Source organism: Nomascus leucogenys, chromosome 25 (assembly GCF_006542625.1).
Source record: "Nomascus leucogenys isolate Asia chromosome 25, Asia_NLE_v1, whole genome shotgun sequence".
NCBI classification, from domain to species: domain Eukaryota; kingdom Metazoa; phylum Chordata; class Mammalia; order Primates; family Hylobatidae; genus Nomascus; species Nomascus leucogenys.
In genome coordinates this window covers 19,138,100-19,157,612 of record NC_044405.1, presented here as the reverse complement: position 1 = coordinate 19,157,612, position 19,513 = coordinate 19,138,100, and the positions used below count along the sequence as shown (strand labels likewise).

The following is a 19,513-nucleotide window of genomic DNA, read 5'->3' as shown; positions in this document are numbered from 1 at the left end:
AGCCTCCACCACCCAGGTTCAATGATTCTCCTGCCTCAGCCTCCTGAGTAGCTGAGACTACAGGCATGTGCCACCACACCTGGCTAATTTTTGTATTTTTTTTAGTAGAGACAGGGTTTCCCCATGTTGGCCAAGCTGGTCTCGAACTCCTGACCTCAAGTGATCCGCCCGCCTTGGCCTCCCAAAGTGCTGGGATAACAGGTATGAGTCACTGTGCCTGGCCTGTCCATTCTACTGTTGATAGGCATTCAGGTAGTTTTCAATTAGGGCTACTATTAATAGTGAGCATTCTAACTTCTGGTGAATATATGAACACATTCCTGCTGGATGTGTGTGCGTACATGAGCATGTGTGTGTTTTGGGAGCATCTAAGAATAAAAAACAACCTACTGAATTCAAGTGAAGATGCTAAAGGACTGTGGTACAATGGAATGAGCAAAGTTCAGGCATCACTTTCTTTAGTCCGTAACATTGTATCTAGAATGTTGGTAACAAAGTAGAATTAACAAAACTTTAGTGGGTGATTTAATTTACACTTGTAACAATTGCCCTTACTCCAGAACTATAAAAAAGGAAGTTAATATTTTATCTATTACACATAAAAAGCCTGACAATAAATGTGAAGAACTAGCTCTAAACCTGGATATCAGGAGACTTGGATTCTAGTCCTGACTCCCTAATGGCATGTGGCATTAACAAAACTACTTTAACTTCTAAAATGAAGTTCTTCCATCTGTGAAATGAGGAAAATAATCTACAACAGGGATTGGTAAATTATAGCCCTTAGGCCAGATCTGGCCCACTGCCTGTTTTCGTCAGCAAAGTTTTATTAAAACAGCCATATCCACTGATATAAGCATGATATATGGCTGTTGTCATGCTACGATGGCAAAGTTGAGTAGTTGCAGCAGAGAACATACGACTTATGAGCCTAAAATATTTATTGTGCTATTCTTTACAGAAAATGTTTGCTGATCCCCACACTAGAAGATCACAATTATCTCTTGTAATTCTACTATTTGTCTATATATGTCCTAAATCAATGTTGCAAAATATTAAAAATAGATCAGCGACAGCTAAGATAGTATCTTAGCACATTTGGACAACACACAGTTGAGCTTTGAGCGCACAGAACTCTTCTGTGGAAACCTAGGTACATAAAGGGGTATTGGTTTTGCAGTACTGGCTTATAAGGAAACACAGGAATAAAACCAGAAATCCCAAGCACACAAACCCCACTTCTGGCATCCATGTTTGGGCAGGGAAGTATGGCTAGAAAGGAGAGGGTAACTACCTGAAATGAGCTTTATTTGAAATAATGACTAAGACTTTAGCTTTTCTGATTAACAGATGAATTACCAAATAGCATATTCATTGTTTCAGAATGCAACAATAAAATACCTCTTTGAGAAGAAGGGCTAGCATTAACAGGAATACCAGAGTTCTAGAGCTTCTTACATAACCTTAATTAAGGAATGACCCCTCTCTATTTTATAAGGCTGTCTCTTTTGAAGACATGCAACAGTACACACATCGAGCCGTGAAGGAAGAAGAGGGTGTCCAACAGGATGTATCAGCGAAATCAACCCAGATAGTCAGTGAGGTAAACAGTGCCACTGTTAAGGCCAGGCGCGGTGGCTCACGCCTATAATCCCACCACTTTGGGAGGCAGAGGTAGGCAGATCGCTTAAGCTCAGGAGTTCGAGACCAGCCTGGGGAATGTGGCAAAACCCAGTTTCTACAAAAAATACAAAAAATTAGCTGCGCATGGTGGCACATGCCTGTAGTCCCAGCTACTGGGGGGCTGAGGTGGGAGGATCCCCTGAGCCTGGGAAATCAAGGCAGCAGTGAACCATGATTATGTCACTGTACTTCAGCCTGGGTGCCTATAATACCAGCACTTTGGGACGACAAGGTGGTAGGACTGCTTGAGGTCAGGAGTTCAAAACCAGCCTGGACAACAAAGACCCCACCTCTAAAGAAAATTAAAAAAAAAAAAAAATTAGCTGGGTGTGGTGGTGCATGCATGCCTGTAGTCCCAGCTACGCAGGAGGCTAAGGTGAGAGGATTGCTTGAACCCAGCAGTTCAAGGCTGCAGTGAACTACTATCGCACCACAGCACTCCAGCCTGGGTGACAAAGCGCGTCTCTGTTTCAAAAAAAGAAAGAAAAGAAGTGCTTTTTAGTTCTTGAAAACAAAAACCCACAAAAAACAAAAGCAAGAAGGATGAAAAACAAGAGATTACAAATATAAATTATATATTTCTTCTGGGCCATGTTATATACTGAAACCTTTTCTCAACTTTCTTGATATTTTGCTTCTCCTGCAGCTGAGTGAACTGCTTTGGGGATTCTGACTTCATAAAATTATTTTTATAATTGTGATCAAGACAATGACCTTTATGTTCTATCCACCTCAACAAATCAGCTGTTTCCATCAACATTCTAATTTAGTATAAAACATACTTTATATTGATTCCTAAGTATATAAAGGGAAAACAAATTAAACTTCTATTGTTTATTCCCATTTTAAAATTTACGGTAATAAATTATTCTACTTGACATGACTATACAAAGGTCTGGTTCAAAAGTAAAATTCCCACCTTAAATTCTTGCTGGATCAAAGCAGCAATAAGTATGCAGATAAACAATATCAAAATCTGCTTTCTTTCCAGTATATTTCAAATTTTACTTTCTGCCTCAGATATTTAAAAGTTCTAAATGTTCAAGTGCCTAGGCCATTATATTTGGAATGTAGATACTGCATTTCATTCATAAAACACACATCCTACCAAGAAAGAGAGAATTTCTCAATCAATGTCTCAATTGAATACTATTTTAATCAACTCACAGCAAACACCAACGTTTTCAAGAAATGTTTGGATTCATTGGCAATGTAGTTCTGGGTTTGTATGGAGCACTGGTGTCAAACCATGTAAAACAGTACTTAAAAATATGCTATTAAATATACCTTCAGTGGGCCAGGTGTGGTGGCTCATGCCTGTAATCCCAGCACTTTGGGAGGCTGAGGTGGGTGGATCACCTGAGGTCAGGAGTTTGAGACCAGCCTGAGCAACATGGTGAAACCCTGTTTCTGCTAAAAATACAAAATTAGCTGGGCGTGGTGGTACATGCCTGTAATCCCAGCTACTTGGGAGGCTGAGGCAGGAGACTCACTTGAACCCAGGAGGTGGAGATTGCAGTGAGCTGAGATTGCACCATTGTACTCTGGCCTGGGCAACAAGAGTGAAGCTCCATCTCAAAAAAAAAAAAGCAGAGCCTGCATAAGCTAGGCTGGTTTTGACAGCTACTGCTTTATGAAGCAGTATGACACATCATGAATCTGTGTGTATTTACTATTCACCCACTCAAACATAAATACATGCTTATTTGGGGTGACTGCTGAGATCCTTCAAGGGACCAGAGTTCAAGATTAGATTAGAACCCTTCAAAATCTCATCCAACTCTGACATTTTTAAACATAAGACACCTTTTTCTTTTGAGAGTAAAAATTGCAATTTTAAGTAATAGCAAGGAAAAAAATAGTAAGAATCAGTTCTTAAAAGTGTTTTGGATTATAATCCTCCCCTTACCCCACTCCACCACCCAGGAAACCTAATTTTTTTCCCTTCCTTTCATATTTGTTAGAGGGCAGTTAGTTTTTCCCTTTAACACTTAATATTCGTATCAGAGGTCTTTATTTTCTTTTATTAAGGTTATGCTTTTCTTTATAACTTTCTTTTTTTTTTTTTTTTTTTTTGAGATGGAGTCTCACTCTGCAGCCCAGGATAGAGTGCAGTGGCATGATCTTGGCTCACTGCAACTGCCTCGCGGGTTCAAGCAATTCTCCTGCCTCAGCAGCTGGGATTACAGGTGGCCATCACCATACCCAGCTAATTTTTGTATTTTTAGTAGAGACCATGTTGGCCAGGCTGGTCTTGAACTCCTGACCTCAGGTGATCCACCTGCCTCAGCCTCCCAAAGTGCTGGGATTGGGATTACAGGCGTGAGCCACTGCACCCAGCCTTCTTTGTAACTTTCTAACAAGTATTTAAACCTTTGTGAGAAAAATTTTGAACAGTATGCTAAAATTCCTGTCTATCCTTCTGAGGTAGATAACAGAATCATTCTTCTTTTAAAAAAATCCATTGAGATCACCTAAGTTAACTCTGGCCTTTTATATTAATAGATAAAGAAATATCCAAAGTGGTGAGCCCTGTCTAGGCAGTGACAGAGCCATGTTCTCAACTCCCTGCTTTCACCCTGCCTGCTGCCTCCAACTCTAACCTAGTGAACAGACAGCTTCAAGTTCATCAAGTTCAAAGCTGGACTTCAGAAGTTGAAGCTAGTTTTTGTTCAAAGAAGTGTTTCTTGCTAGTGCCTTGATTTGCGTATCAGTGGCTTTCAGCGTACAGGAGTATCCCTGGTCTATGTTCCATTTTACCACAAAGCAATAGGGCATGAGAGAATGATATAACTGTAAAGAGTTATCAGTGGATAAGAACACGAGGTAACAGAGACAATGGAAAAAATGCCAAGAAATAACCACACAGACAAATGGAAAATATCCATGACTCAATATCTAGAAATAGTTTACTTTGAAAACAAAGATCGTATTTCACTAATTTTTATTTGTAAATACCTGTTAAGTGTCCACTCATAGTTTTGTCATGACTATTGAATAATTGCCTGTATTTCAGTCTTGATGACTGAGGAACAGCCCATTCTGCCACTGGTGGGACACTGTGGGGAAAAGAAAAAGGAGAGAAAGAGGATTATCCATAAGGAACAGCCTGGTAAAGTTCCTTAATGACAGTAAACTAAGAACTTCTCTAGATAATCATATCTTTCGTATTTTATTCATTTTATTATCACTATTTCTGATTTTTTTTTGCCATGGGTATTTCCCATTTTTAAGATCATAAACATTTCCCTCAAAATAGATACTTACTTTTCCAGAATCATGGATAAACACAACAGACCGAGAGGCTGTTTCAAGTTGTATATATAATTTAATAAGTTAAAGGTTCTATAAAAGTATGAAAAACCTCTTGTAACTGAGGTAATACAATAATACCCAGGCTATTCTAATTTCTAAAACACTTCTTTTTTGGTTAAAAAGCAACGCAAAAAGCAAACCAATAACTGCCTTTAAAGGTACTAATTCTCCAAAAATGTTTTAACTTTCTATACATGAATACACAGGACCCATTTCTTAATGAAGTGAAATTACTCCATTCTGGTAAGTTTAAATTCAGACCCATTGGACAGTTTCCCAGAGAGAGAGAAAGAACAGAACATTTCCATGGTCATGACACATAAGCAGAGTGGGAATGGAGACAGCTTCACTTTCTCGACTACAATCCAATACTGATCTCTCCCTGCCAATGTGCCACAATCCTGACCTGGCCCAAGGACACACCTGCCAGTAGTTAGGCTGGGTCTACACTTCCTTAGTGATTAGTTCCTCAGATGCCACTGTCCACACAAATATCACATTGGTACCAACGGCTTGTTAAGCTTCAACATCTAAATTAAACCCAATGGCTGAGCTCAGACAGTAAAAATGGCATTCCCCTTCCAGGACAGATTACAGCTAATGCTCTGTTTGCAATTTCATTTCAACAAAAATATCTATTTCGAACATGTAAAAGCACAATCTTACTGAAATACTGAACTTTTTAATCATCATTTCCATGTGTTATCTATGCACTTATACCTATTATATACAGTTCAAGTATAGGAAATAGCTCCCAACACTCGAGAAGTACTTATATGAATTCACCTTTTTCCATTTTTATGAATTTCTTAATAAAAAACACTTACCATGATCTATTCTGCTGTGGGTACTTCTGCACCAACACTCTCATGTTAAACTAACATTTTGCTGATTCCAACTCCCGCCTATTTGTCAAGAAGCTAACTATCTAGTTGCTACACGCCAGGAATGTTGGGTGTTACACACACAAGTTGTCCCAGATTACACTTATCACATCAGAGTTTTCTGCCCAATTCCTGAGAATTTAAATAGACTAAAAACTCATGAAGATGTACCCAAAAGTTCAATACTGCATTGCAAAAATTGGCTAGAAATTTAAGTTATTAAAAAGGTGACAACATAAAAAAAAGTTGTTTTAATAGCACTAATGTTTGCTCATATTGATAGTTTATTCATTCTAATGTCACAAATCAATAAAGCAGACGTCAAACTCGCTTTTGCAAAGTCATAATAAACTCAAAACTTCAGCATCGTATAGGAGAATTTTTTTTTTTTTTTTAGAAAGAGACTTGCCGTGTCGCCCAGGCTGGAATGCAATGCCGCGATCTCAGCTCACTGCAACCTCCACCTCCTGGATTCAAGCAATTCTCTTGCCTCAGCCTCCCGAGTAGCTGGGATTACAGGCGCCCGCCACCATGCCCAGCTAATTTTTTGTATTTTTAGTAGAGAGGGGGTTTCACCATGTTGGCCAGGCTGGTCTCAAACTCCTGACCTTGTGATCTGCCCACCTCGGCCTACCAAAGTGCTGGGATTACAGGCGTGAGCCACCGCACCCAGTCCAGGAGAATTTTTTTTAAAAAGGAACTTAGTGTAAGATGATATAGGTTTAACTCTCAGGTCCACCATGCACTAAGCTGTAAACTATGGGTGAGGACTAGAGCTTCTCTGGGTGTGCTTCCTCATGCACCATCTTGAGACATCTACTGCATAGGTAGTTGTAGGGTTGAATAGGATTAATGATGTGCCCGGCAAAGTAGATGCCCAATACATATTCAGGCATCTTAAGGGCAAAACCGCAATTAAATGGAACACAAATAAATACCTGTATCTTACAATTAGGTTTTTTAGAGAAAACTTGCATAGTTAAGAACACACGTCTTAAAATCAGACATAATTCAGTTTGACTCAGCTCTGTCACTTATGAGTTACGTTCTGTTGCACGAGTTACATAATGTCTCTGAGCTTGTCCCTCATCTATAACAGAGAGTAACAGAATCATCTCATGGGGAAGAATGAGTTAATGTAAAGCTTTCGGCACGGTGCTTTTCAGTTTATGGATTTTCTTTAAATCATTGTTAAAAGGTAACGAAGGCATCACTGAATTATATTCAACATGCTTTTCTCTTGAAAGTGGGAAAATGACTTGATTCGCTTAACAATTTCTAGTGAGGATTGACACAAGACAGGATAAATTCCAAAAGCTTTTTTTTTTTTTTTAGGCAAGGTCAGGGTCTTGCTCTGTCACCCAGGCAAGAGTGCAGTGGCACAATCACAGCTAACTGCAGCCTCGATCTCCCTGGCTCCAGCCATCCTCCCATCTCATTTTCAATTTTTGTATCGACAAGGTCTCCCTATGTTGCCCAGGCTGGTCTCAAACTCATGGGCTCAAGCGATCCTCCTGCCTCAGCCTCTCAGAGTGCTGGGATTACAGGCGTGAGCCACCACACCCGGCCCAAAAGTTTTGAGATGGCTTAAAAGAGACTTAATTTCTCTTCTTAATGTAGCAGGATGCAAGGGTAAAACATAGGAATAAAATAAAATAAAAATATGGAAGGTAATAATTGAAACCAAGGTTGGCCAAAACATAAGCAATAAGGTCATGTCAGCTTTAATAAAACTGAGCCACACATTTGATTAATGTGAATTGTCCACTATCTGGATAATTTTTTTCATAATAAATGGCTTTTAATAGGATTTTACTAATTACCTATATAAACTCCATAAGATTATCAGAGATATAATTAAAAATAAGACCAACTATAACTCCAATCTTCATACAAAAATTGTATACATAAACTCGTAAATCATAAACACATAAAATAGTTCATTTGCTTTTTTCCCTTATACCCAGAATTTTATCTGTTTTTAAACATTTTATTACTATCCATTTGTTATCCTCTTAAAAAAAAAAAAAATACACAAAGCCTTTAAGGAAATGTTATGTCCTTGATTTCTCTCATCTCCGCAACAAATTAATGATAAAAACTAGTGACACTATCCAGAAATTAAGAAAATTATTATTAGCACTCTACAAAAGCCTACAAAAAAGATGACAACAACAAAAAGAATATAGATGATTCATGGTCAAATTTATGATTTAATCAAGTAACGGCCTTAACCAAACTTCCCATTTAAAAACAAGCAAACTTACCTGGCCACGTCAAATGACTGTGCCTTTTGTAACTTAGTGTTTAGTTGTGACCCTGGACCAGATCTACTAAAGGAAGAACTCTTTGGCAACGTGGCTGCTGTAAAAATAAATGTTGAATAATTTTAATTCTATAAAGATAAGAAACTTTCCCCAATTTACAAAAATTAAAATGCACAGTCAACAAATCTGAGGCAGAAATAATTTCCCCTTTCTTGACAGCCTAGACTGAAAAGAGCTTTTCCCTCCTTACTCTCTGTCCTCCTGCCAAAAAGGTTTCTAGATTTACTTGTTCTACTGAAAGTCACCTTACTGTGTAGTAATGCTGATTTCCATAAAATTTTACTCTTCATTAAACATTTTGTATCACATTTTACAGGACCTATTCCAATAGTTAAAGAGGTAACAGCTTAAATATATAAAATGGTATTTTATTCACTGCACTGAAGGAGCTGAATTATTAGTTCCAGATGTAAGAGCCAAGAAGTCACAAACTGTAGTCTTGGCCAGATAACATGTGACACTAGGGAAGGTCAGCTTTTGTGTCTGATTATCACCAGAGTTGGTTAGTTGAGTGTCAGAAAAAAAACACTCTGCGTCTTAGCCACATTCCCTCACCCTTGCCCAATGGCAAATGACTTGCAACATTTGCCATTAGCCACAAAAGAATAGAAGACTCAGAGCGTGTGGATTTGCTTATGCTCCTGGAAAAACAACTGCAAACACTTTCTGGGCTACTATCATGTCTACAGTCATGGTCATAAATGCAAGGTGAACTACATGTGACAAGAAAAAATCTAAAAAAAGGAGGTACATTTAGCTTATTTGGCCATAACTTAAATATATATCCTGATAGATACACAACAACTTCAGGGGGCCAAAGGCACAGAAATGTTTCAAGTATGATGCTAAAACCCATGTCGTCAATACTGAATTTACTTAGATGTAGTCAAAGTACTTTAAAAATAATACTTTCCATATTGATATGAATTCATTAAGATGTTAGACCAAATTCACAGTTAGACAATCTACAGTTTTATACTTTAACCAAAGGAAAAAAGACTTAATAAAGTCTCAAAGTGGAATTAATTAAGCCAGAAACTTTTAAATCCTTTCCTTCAATTAAGCAGGTATGTAATACCATGAAATAGTATAAACTGTTCTTTTTTATTCTTTCCTACCACCCCCAACATAGTTCTATTCCTAGGGGATTGGCTTGCTTATTAGCAATTCATAGGGCTAAAGAAAAGTAGTAACGATACATAAAAATAGAAAATGTTCAAATACAGTTCAACTTCAATTGCTCTTCTCAGCCCTTGAAAGAAAATTACATTTGTGGCTTTCACTGCTGAGCTCACCTTTGTCCACAGTGGTACCCAGAAATCTATAATTCTCTTTGACTCTCTCCACACTAACATATCCCATTTAATACAGTGGAAAAAAATGTGAAATTAAGTGAAAAAAATAAAGATATTTTCCTCTGGACTAAAATATCATTTAAATATAATCAGAACGTGAAAAGATTTTAATAATGAACAGCAAAATACAAGTAGTAAAAATTCAGACTATGTTTTCAGCAAGTCACATACCAGGATGAGCAAATGCAGGCAGAGGTTGTATAACAGGGGGAGCCCCGTTAGCCAGGGGGGGCACAGTTGCTGTGGGAACAGAAGATACTAGGGCTGGAGACATTCCAACAACTGGAATGGATCCCAGTGGCACTGGAGCAACAGCTGTAAGTGGTGGCATGCTGGCGATACCTCCCATACCTATGAAGAAAAAAAACCCCAACACAATTCACATCCAATCACATTTCAACATTGAATAATAATTAACCCAGTACTGCTTAAAGAAGAAAATCACTTTCCAGCTGTAATATATTCCAATTAAAACAGGGCTTCAATTAATCATTTTAAAGAGTAACAAAAATTATGTCAAGGATAACATCAAAAGGACTCAAGACTCAACCTGAAGACAGATCAAACAAGATGAGAATCAAAAAGAATAATAACTGCAGTGGACTTAAAGGCTCAAATATAATTAAATCCATGAGTCCAAAATGATATTTAAAAATAAATAAAATCCTAACTGGTCAAAAAAGGAGGACGCTAAGGCAATCAATTTACTACTTTGAAAACTAGTAAATAAAAGGTAGAAAAATCAAACTGCAACCTGCCTTTCCTATGTTTATTATACCTCAGGGAAACCAGATGTTTGATGGGGAAACATCTTTATTCTTTTCTTTTTTCTTTTTCTTTTTTTGAGATGGAGTCTTGCTCTGTCACCCAGGCTGGAGTGCAGTGGCGTGATCTTGGCTCACTGCAACCTCCACCTCCCGAGTTCAAGTGATTCTCCTGCCTCAGTCTCCTGAATAGCTGGGATTACAGGTGCCCACCACCACGCCCGGCTATTTTTATATTTTTAGTAGAGATGAGGTTTCACTATGTTGGCCAGGATGGTCTCAAACTCCTGACCTCAGGTGATCCACCTGCCTTGGCCTCCCAAAGTGCTGGGATTACAGGCATGAGCCACTGTGCCTGGCCCTGGAAGCATCTTTATACAAAAATATTCTAACCAATAAAGAATAAATGATAAAACAAAAATAAATGTTTCCAGCTGGGCACAGTGGCTTATACCTGTAACCTCACTACTTTGGAAGGCCAAGGCAGGAGGATCTCTTGAGGGCAGGAGTCCAAAACCAGACTGGGCAACGTAGCAAAATTCAATCTCTACAAAAAATTTTAAAAATTAGCCAGGCATGGTGGTACCTGCCTGTAGTCCTAGCTACATGGAAGGCTGAGGTGGGAGGATCACTTATGCCGAAGAGGTTGAGGCTACAGTGAGCCACAATCACACCACAGTACTCCAGCCTGGGCAATACAGTGAGATCCTTGTCTCAAAGAAACAAAAAAGTAAAAAGCTTACCTTCTTTTTTATTTCTCTGTCCCAACTTTAATACCTTCTTTCATGTGGCGTAAATAAATTTTAGTGTTTAAATGCCCCCTATTGATTTTTTAAAAATATTTTTGTTTGTTTGAGACAAGATCTCACTCTGTTGCCTAAGCTAGAGTGAAATGGCATAATCATAGCTCACTGTAGCCTTCACCTTCTGGGCTCAAGCGATCGTCCCAGCTCAGCCTCCCAACTTGCTGGAACCACAGGTGTGCATCCCTACACCTAGTTTCATATATATATACATGTATTTTTTTGAGGGGGTGGGGGTAGAGATGAGGTCTTACTATGTTGCCTGAGCTCATCTCGAACTTCTGGGCTCAAGTGATCGTCCTGCCTCAGCCTCTCAAAGTGCTGGGATTACAGGCGTGAGTCACCATGTCTGACCTTTACTATTTTTTAAAAGTAAATTTTCTTTTCAACCTGAGAAAGCTAATTGAAAAGAGTATTATTACATAATAATAGTAAATAAAATTTTCTTTTTTTTATTTTATTATTAGAGATAAGGTCTCACTCTTACCCAGGCTGAAGTACAGTCATGTGATCATAGCTCACTGTAACCTTTAACTCCTGGGCTCAAGGGATTCTTTTGCCTCAGCCTCCAAGTAGCTGGGACTACAGACACGCACCACCAAATGCAGCTAAGTTTTTATTTTTTTGTAGAGACAGGGTCTTGCTCTGTTACTCAGTCTGGTCTCAAACTCCTGGCCTCAAGCCTTTCACGGTGCTGGGATTACAGGGATGAGCCACTGTATCTATCCAAAAGTAATTTTCTATGTGGTTGTTGTAGGGATTAAAATCTCCAAATTAATTTATCATAATCAACTTCTAATGGCAGAATATAGAAACTTAACACAAATATAGCTCAATTCCCTTTCTCCTGTGCTATTACTGTCACATACATTATGTTATAAGCCCAATAATAGTTATAATTATTACTTTATACAATCTTATATCTTTTAAACTTGAGAGAAAAGAAGAAAAATAGATTTATGCAGTCTTCTAAATTAACCTACATATTTACCATTTTCGATGCTCTTCATTTCTTTCCATATATTAAAGTTACCACCTTTTGTCATTTCATTTCATCCTGAAAGTCTTCATTTAGTATTTCTTCTAAGGTAGGTCTACTAGCAATGAATTCTCTCAGTCTTTGTTTATTTGAAAAGGTCATTATCTCACCCTCATTTTTAAACGATAGTTTGGCTGAATATAGAATTTTGGGTTGAATTTTTTCTTGCAGCATTTTGAATATTCCACTGCCTTCTAACCTCCATTGTTTTCAATTACAAGTCTGCTGTTATTTATATCTATGCTCCCCTATCCATGATAAGTTGCTTTTCTCTTGCTGCTTTCAAGGTTTTATCTGTGTTTGGCTTCTGTAGTTTAACTATGATGTGTCTGGGTGTAGATCTCTTTGTATTTACCCTACTTGAGATGTGTTGAGCTTTTGATTGTGTAGACTATTGCTTTTCACCAAATTTGGCAAGTGTTTGGCTTTTATTCTTCAAATATTTTTTCTTTACCTTTCTCTCATGATCTTCCTTCTAAGACTCCCATGACACACATATTGGTAAACTTGGTCTTGTTCCATAAGTCTCCGAAACTTTATTTTTTTTTCAATCTTTTTGTTCCATATTCTTCAGATTGAGTAATTTCTATTGATTAATCTTCAACTTCACTGACTCTGTCTTCTGCTATCTTGAATCTGCTATTGAGACCCTGTGGTAAATTTTGCATTTTAGTTATTGAACTTTTCAGGTTTTGTTTTTGTTTTGAGACAAGGCCTCACTCTGTTGCCCAGGCTGGAGTGCAGTGGCACCGTGGTCTTGGCTCACTGCAGCCTCCACCTCCCGGGTTCAAGTGATTCTCCTGCCTCAGACTCCCCGGGTTCAAGTGATTCTCCTGCCTCAGACTCCCCGGTAGCTGGGATTACAGGCATCTGCCACCACGCCCAGCTAATTTTTGCATTTTTAGTAGAGACGGGGTTTCGCCATGTTGGCCAGACTGGTCTCCAACTTCTAACCTCAGGTGATCTGCCCACCTCAGCCTCCCAAAGAGCTGGGATTACAGCCGTGAGCCACTGCTCCCAGCCTTAGTTATTGACCTTTCCTTTTGTGTGTGTGTGTGACAGTTTCACTCTTGTTGCCTGGGCTGGAGTATAACGGCACAATCTCATCTCACTGTAACCTCTGCCTCCCGGCTTCAAGGGATTCTCCTGCTTCAGCCTCCCACATAGCTGGGATTATAGGTGCCTGCCACCATGTCCAGCTAATTTTTTGTATTTTCAGCAGAGACGGGGTTTCATCATGTTGGCCAGGCGGGTCTCAAACTCTCTACCTCAGGTGATCCACAGGCCTCGGCCTCCCAAAGTGCTGGGATTACAGGTGTGAGCCACTGTGGCGGGCCAGTTATTGAACTTTTCACATCAATTGTCATACTTTTCTAGAATTTCAATTTTCCTCTTTTTTGTAATTTCTATTGTTTTTTGGAGAGTGTCTGTTGATTCATTTCCATGCTTTCCTTTAGTTCTTCAGTTCTTTGAACGTAATTGCTGCTTTGAAGCCTTTGTCTGCTAAATGAATCCAACAGCTGGATCAGAGATAGTTCCTACTGACTGCCTCTTTTCTTGAGGGTGAGACAATACTTTCTTGTTATTTTTTTAATGTCTCAAATTTAGGTGAAAATGGACATTCAGATAATATATTGTAGCTACTCTGGTTCTGATTTTCCCCCTGAAGGTTGTTGTTTCTATCTTTATTTAGTAACCGGCATAGGCTAATTCAGAAAAATCTGTCTTCCCTTGTTGTGCAGCCCCTGATGGTTCTGCTCAGTTGGGTTTTTAAAAAATTCGTTTCTATCTTTGAGCCTGGCTTTTTACAGATTGCACCTGCATCTTTGTAGCACAGTAGTCAGCCAATGACGGGACGGAAGTTGTGCTCAAACACCTCAAGTCAGTAAGGCTTCCTTTCTCTGCCAATCTGTCAGCACAAAAATGCATTCAAAGTTCAGACCATTTTAAAGTCTTCCTCAACTTTAACATTTCACAGAGCCTTTCTGCATATTCTCTATACGTGCATGCAGTTTGAGGGCTAGTCAAGAGTTTGCAGCTGACTCGGGCCCACCCTGGTCTCCGCGACACATGTGCATAGCCTCAGCCAAGAATATACTTGCCCTGGCCATGGCCACAAGTTCAGGATAATAGAGTGGCGGGTCATACCTGCTCTTCTGTGGCCAAAATTGTCATTTCCACTGACAAAGCTGCTGGGCACAGGCATGACTTCCCACTCGCATTGAAGTAAGCCCCCTTCAATGACAGCAGTTAAGACTGCTAGTATTTACAACCTGTCCCTCCACGTTACCAAACTGAAGTGTTAGGGGATAGGAAAAAGCCCAGGAAAGAATGCAACAGACTTCTGCTTCATATCTGAAGCTCAGCAGCTTTTCAGGCATAAATGATTCTCGGATGTCACATACCTTTGGTTAATTTCCAGAGCACTGAAATGGTTATTCTGTCAATTCCGCCCTTGAGGGAAGAATTTGCTCATCTCAACTCAGGCATGGCCAGAAATCTCACTGCTGAAATGTCTTTCTACAGTCCCCTCTCCATCCTTTTCATTTTCTTTTCTGTTGAAAGACCCAGGCCATGTGACCTGTGGAGTTTCCCAGTCTGGATTTTGCTGATTGCATTCTCATGGTGCAGTTCAACATTTCCCTCTATATTCTGTATTTCCTGCAAATACGCAGCTACATCCAAAGAATGGATCAGGCTGAGGGTGGATCTCTTTGGCAAGACTACAGGAAGCACACAAAAGGTAGCTGTCTTTTTGTGATCTTGGCAGTCATTGTTGCTTAACGCCTGTATTTATTCATTTATGGGGAGTTGAAAATAGTGATGTTCTAATCCTACCATGTCTTTGTCATTTATTAGCTGTAATAATTTTATAAAGAGGTGCTTCTAATGAGGATATACTAGTTGGCTATCCAGTTGTACAGCTCATATAGGAAAGGCATAATAAATGCCTGATTCTTTCCCTTTATCTGTTTTCAAGGTAATGAACTGGTTTCTTAGGATCTTCGTAAGGTAAATTATTCCTGTTAAATACAATATTAAATCATTATTGAGTCATAAATTTACAAACATTTATTGAGTTTTAATTCATGGCACGCTATCATGCTTGAAGTTCAAACTGTCCTCTCTTTGGCCAATGTGAGCCTCTTTGGGTTGGCTTCTGAGAATTTCTGATACCTTCCTATTATTCTTTGATAGCTTCCTTGCTGACCAGTACTACAAGATGGGTCCTTCAAACTCTTCACATTTCATATCTAGACCTGGATTCAGCCATTTCCCCAAGAAACTCTGGTTTCTTTTGGTGAGAAATGATATTTCAAGTTCACAATCTGGACACTGAGGATGCTCAGTGCTGCTGGGGTAGATGACTGTATCTAGTCTTTTCAGTGAACAGAACCAGGAGACAAATAGATGAATAGATAGATGAAGAGAATGGGGTGTGTGGCGAGAGACGCCTTCTGAGTTCATATTAATACTTTCGATTTGAAAATTCAAATCCAAGACTATACAGCTTTTTCTTTACATTTGATACTATTACATTTGTATCTCCTTTCTTCCACACCAAGAATAGAGATATTCAAAGATACAGAAAATGACAGAATTAGACTATTCCGTAATTACTCATTTGTTTTTACCACGTATCTCAGACAACAGTTTCAGAATAACAATACTAATTTCTGAAAGCATTAAATCATTTTATTTTGCATGCAGTCCTGCCCCCTTAAAGTTTTATCGTATCTAATTGACAGTGCATGGGAATTACATCCGATACTCTCTCCTCCTCAGCCTTCCTTCAGTCTTAGTTCTACAGCTAACTATATATTTAGTGCTCACCACCAGTCCTTATGTTGACCTAGCTCTAGCTATTTTGATTGTCTGAAGCACATTCTCTAATGGATTCCTTAAGAAAGGCTCATGTTAATAGACCCCAAGGCCTTATAAATTGGTAACATTTTGTCTGTTTTTTCTACTTGAAAGTCAGTTTTTCTGGACACAAAATCCTTGGCTTGTTCTTTCCCTGAGAATTCTAAATATGTTACTCCATTTTCTTCTAGCAGAAAGCACTGCTGTTGAAAAATCTGAAGATAATCTAATTTTCCCCCTTGTAAGTCATATGCTTTCTTTTTCTACATGTCTAAATAATTTCTCCTTTAACTAGAATATATCTTAGTGTTGGACTTTTTAGATTGATATTCTTGGCCACATGATACTCTTTTAAAAATAGTTTAGAATCTCTTATTTTAAGAAAGTTGTCTTGAATTCATTTTTACCATTTGTTCTATTCCATTGGTTTAGTTTTCTTCCTCAGGGACTCCTGCTGCCCATACATTCAATCTTCTTTGTCTTAAATACTTGTTACTGTTTCTCAAATTCTTTTTATATCTTTTCCATTTCCTTTTATTTATTTAGGAGACCTAGTCTCACTCTATCCCCGAGGCTGGAGTGCAGTGGTGTGATCTCGGCTTACTGCAACCTCTACCTCCCGGGTTCAAGCAATTCTCATGCCTCAGACTCCACAGTAGCTGGGATTAAAGGCATGTGCCACCATGCCCAGCTAATTTTTGTAATTTTAGTAGAGACAGGTTTTTGCCATGTTGGCCAGGCTGGTTTTGAACTCTTGACCTCAGGTGATCCACCCACCTCAGCCTCCTAAAGTGCTGGGATTACAGGCGTGAGCCATTGCGCCCAGACTCATTTCCTTTTAATTTGAATTTTTTTCCTCTTTGTAACCTCTATTTTTCTTCAGTTAGTATCCCTTGTGTTGCTTCTAGTTGCATCCTCATTTCTAGAATGAATTTTTCTTTTATTTCTCATTCTGTCACCTTATTTCTGAGCCTTAAAAACTCTGATTTACGTTCATCTTTCAAGTCTTTTATCATTTTCTTATTCTCTTTGAGCTTGTTTTGAAGTAGTGATTTACTGGTGTGCTTTCACTGTCCACAGGGGTGTTATTTCTCCCTTTATTCTCCCTTTTTCTAATAATAACTTTGTGTTACTTGACCTTGCTTGACACTTTCTGCAGTGGATTTGACCTTGCTTGATACTTTCTGTTGCTCATTTTTATGTGAGCCTTGCTTCCTAGGAATTCCAGTCTCCATTCTCCTCCCCTACTTTTGTCTGGACCATCTCTTTCCTTTGTATCCATGTCCCTGTACTGCTCAATTTTGATTCCACTCCCAGTCATTTTTCCTGAGTATGAAGCCCTGTCCCACAAGGAAGGCTTGTTGGGCCAGTCTTTTGAGTTCATAGGGGCTGGACTGCTCCAAATCTCTCAGATCCTTTGTACTCACTCAGTACTGCAGAGAGCATAACCTTTTCCTATTTCTATTGCTGCTCTCAGCCTGGTTGAACTTTCTTGCAAATACCTGTTAGCTATTTTGAGGTTCTCCTGTCTCAAGTGCACCAATTCTTCCCTCTTCCTCCTGCACTGTTACAAATGTACACGATTCTGTTTTGTTTGTATTTCTTTTTACTAAGAGCATGTATTACTTAAGATTTTAAAAATAGGGCCAGGCGCAGTGGCTCATGCCTGTAATCCCAGCACTTTGGGAGGCTGAGGTGGGTGGATCTTGAGATCAGGAGTTCGAGACCAGCCTGGCCAACATGGTGAAACCCCGCCTCTATTAAAAATACAAAAATTAGCCAGGCGTGGTGGCACACGCTTGTAATCCCAGCTACCAGGGAGGCTGAGGCAGGACAATCGCTTGAACCCAGGAAGCGGAGGTTGCAGTGAGCCGAGAAGGCGCCACTGCACTCCAGCCTGGGGGACAGAGCAAGACTCCATCACAAAAAAAAAAAAAAAAAAGATTTTAAAAATAGTGTTGTTGAGCACAGCGGTCATCACTGGGTAATAGAATTAATAGTAATTTTTACTTTTTAAGTCTTTTTGCATTGTTGACTCACAATCAGATTATATAGTAAGAAAATCAGACTATTTCCTTTTTTTTTGCGACGGAGTCTCGCTCTGTCGCCCAGGATGGAGTGCAGCAACGCAATCTCAGCTCACTGCAAGCTCTGCCTCCTGGGTTCATGCCGTTCTCCTGCCTCAGCCTCCCGAGCAGCTGGGACTATAGACGCCTGCCACCAGGCTTGGCTAATTTTTTTTTGTATTTTTAGTAGAGATGGGGTTTCACTGTGTTAGCCAGGATGGTCTCGATCTCCTGACCTCGTGATCCGCCCACCTGGGCCCCCCACAGTGCTGGGATTACAGGCATGAGCCACTGCGCCCGACCTATTTTCATTTTTAAAAACAATGTTTATAGACACTGAAAATCCAACAAAGAGAAGAAAAAAATTCTAACTTGGGCTTTACTGAGTAAAAGTTTATTAATTATAGTCATCTAGATGACCGGTTTATAGTTCACATACACACTATCAAGCACAGTACCACACATCTCATTTGGAATCAGATTAACTTTACATATCCACACATAGCAATATGTATCAGGTTTACCTTGTCAGTTTTAGAATTCCAAAATTTTCTAAGATTATTTGATAACTATATTTTTAATGTGTTTTTCTTTAAAAAAATTTGGTTTTCTTTTGATAACTATACTGAATTATACTCCAAATCCTGGTTTTGGCTTAAGTAAGAATGTCAATCTACTCAAGTAACAACTAAAAACAGATGGAAACAAACTAAAAAGTTTTCTTGCTGGCCAGCATGTTCCCAGCAACTAGGACACACAGTAGGGGCTTACAAAACACTGGTTTAATCCAGTAAAACCATGTACTCTGGCAAAACAAAAACCAAGCAAAAGAAAAATAGACTCCTCCTGTATAAGTTGGGTCCAGAACAAAAGAATTATGCTGCGTGCACACTGGTGAAAGAAGGTACCAAGTCTACCCACAGAATTTCCTAGAATAGAAAATTCTATTTTCAGGGTGCTCTAAGGCAAGTCACAGTATCACTGCACCCCATTTTTCTCTCTTCTTTGTAGGGGAGTTGAACAAAATCACTGATCAGACTCCAGTCTGAGCCTTAATTCTACAGTGTGTTAACAACTACATTAAAAAATAACTGAGGCTGGGTGCCATGGCTTATGCTGTAATCTCAGCACTTTGGGAAGCAAAGATGGGAGGATTACTTGAGATTAGAAGTTTGAGACCAGCCTGGGCAACAGAGCAAGACTCCATCTACAAAAAAAATTTTTTAATTACTTCAGTGTGGTGGTGCATGCCCGTAGTCCCAGCTACACAGGAGGCTGAAGCAGGAGGAACACTTGAGCCTAGGAGTTGGAGGCTGCAGTGAGCTATGATCGTGCCACTGCACTCTAGTCTGGGCAAGAGTGAGACCCTGTCTCAAAACGAAAAACCCATGCAGACAAGGAAACATGGAAGAG

General features: G+C 39.2%; 1 protein-coding gene across 9 annotated transcripts in view; it reads right to left on the bottom strand.

The window, feature by feature from the left end:
• Positions 1–19,513, bottom strand: part of ITSN1 (intersectin 1) — a 255,616-nt gene that overhangs the window by 138,181 nt on the left and 97,922 nt on the right. For all 9 annotated transcript variants that reach the window (XM_030806019.1, XM_030806021.1, XM_030806022.1 and 6 more), the window contains exons 6-8: positions 9,736–9,915; positions 8,150–8,246; positions 4,642–4,742 (exon numbers count right to left, since the gene is read on the bottom strand). In XM_030806019.1, the coding sequence (XP_030661879.1) occupies positions 4,642–4,742; positions 8,150–8,246; positions 9,736–9,915 (378 nt within the window). The remainder of the gene's footprint in view (positions 1–4,641; positions 4,743–8,149; positions 8,247–9,735; positions 9,916–19,513) is intronic.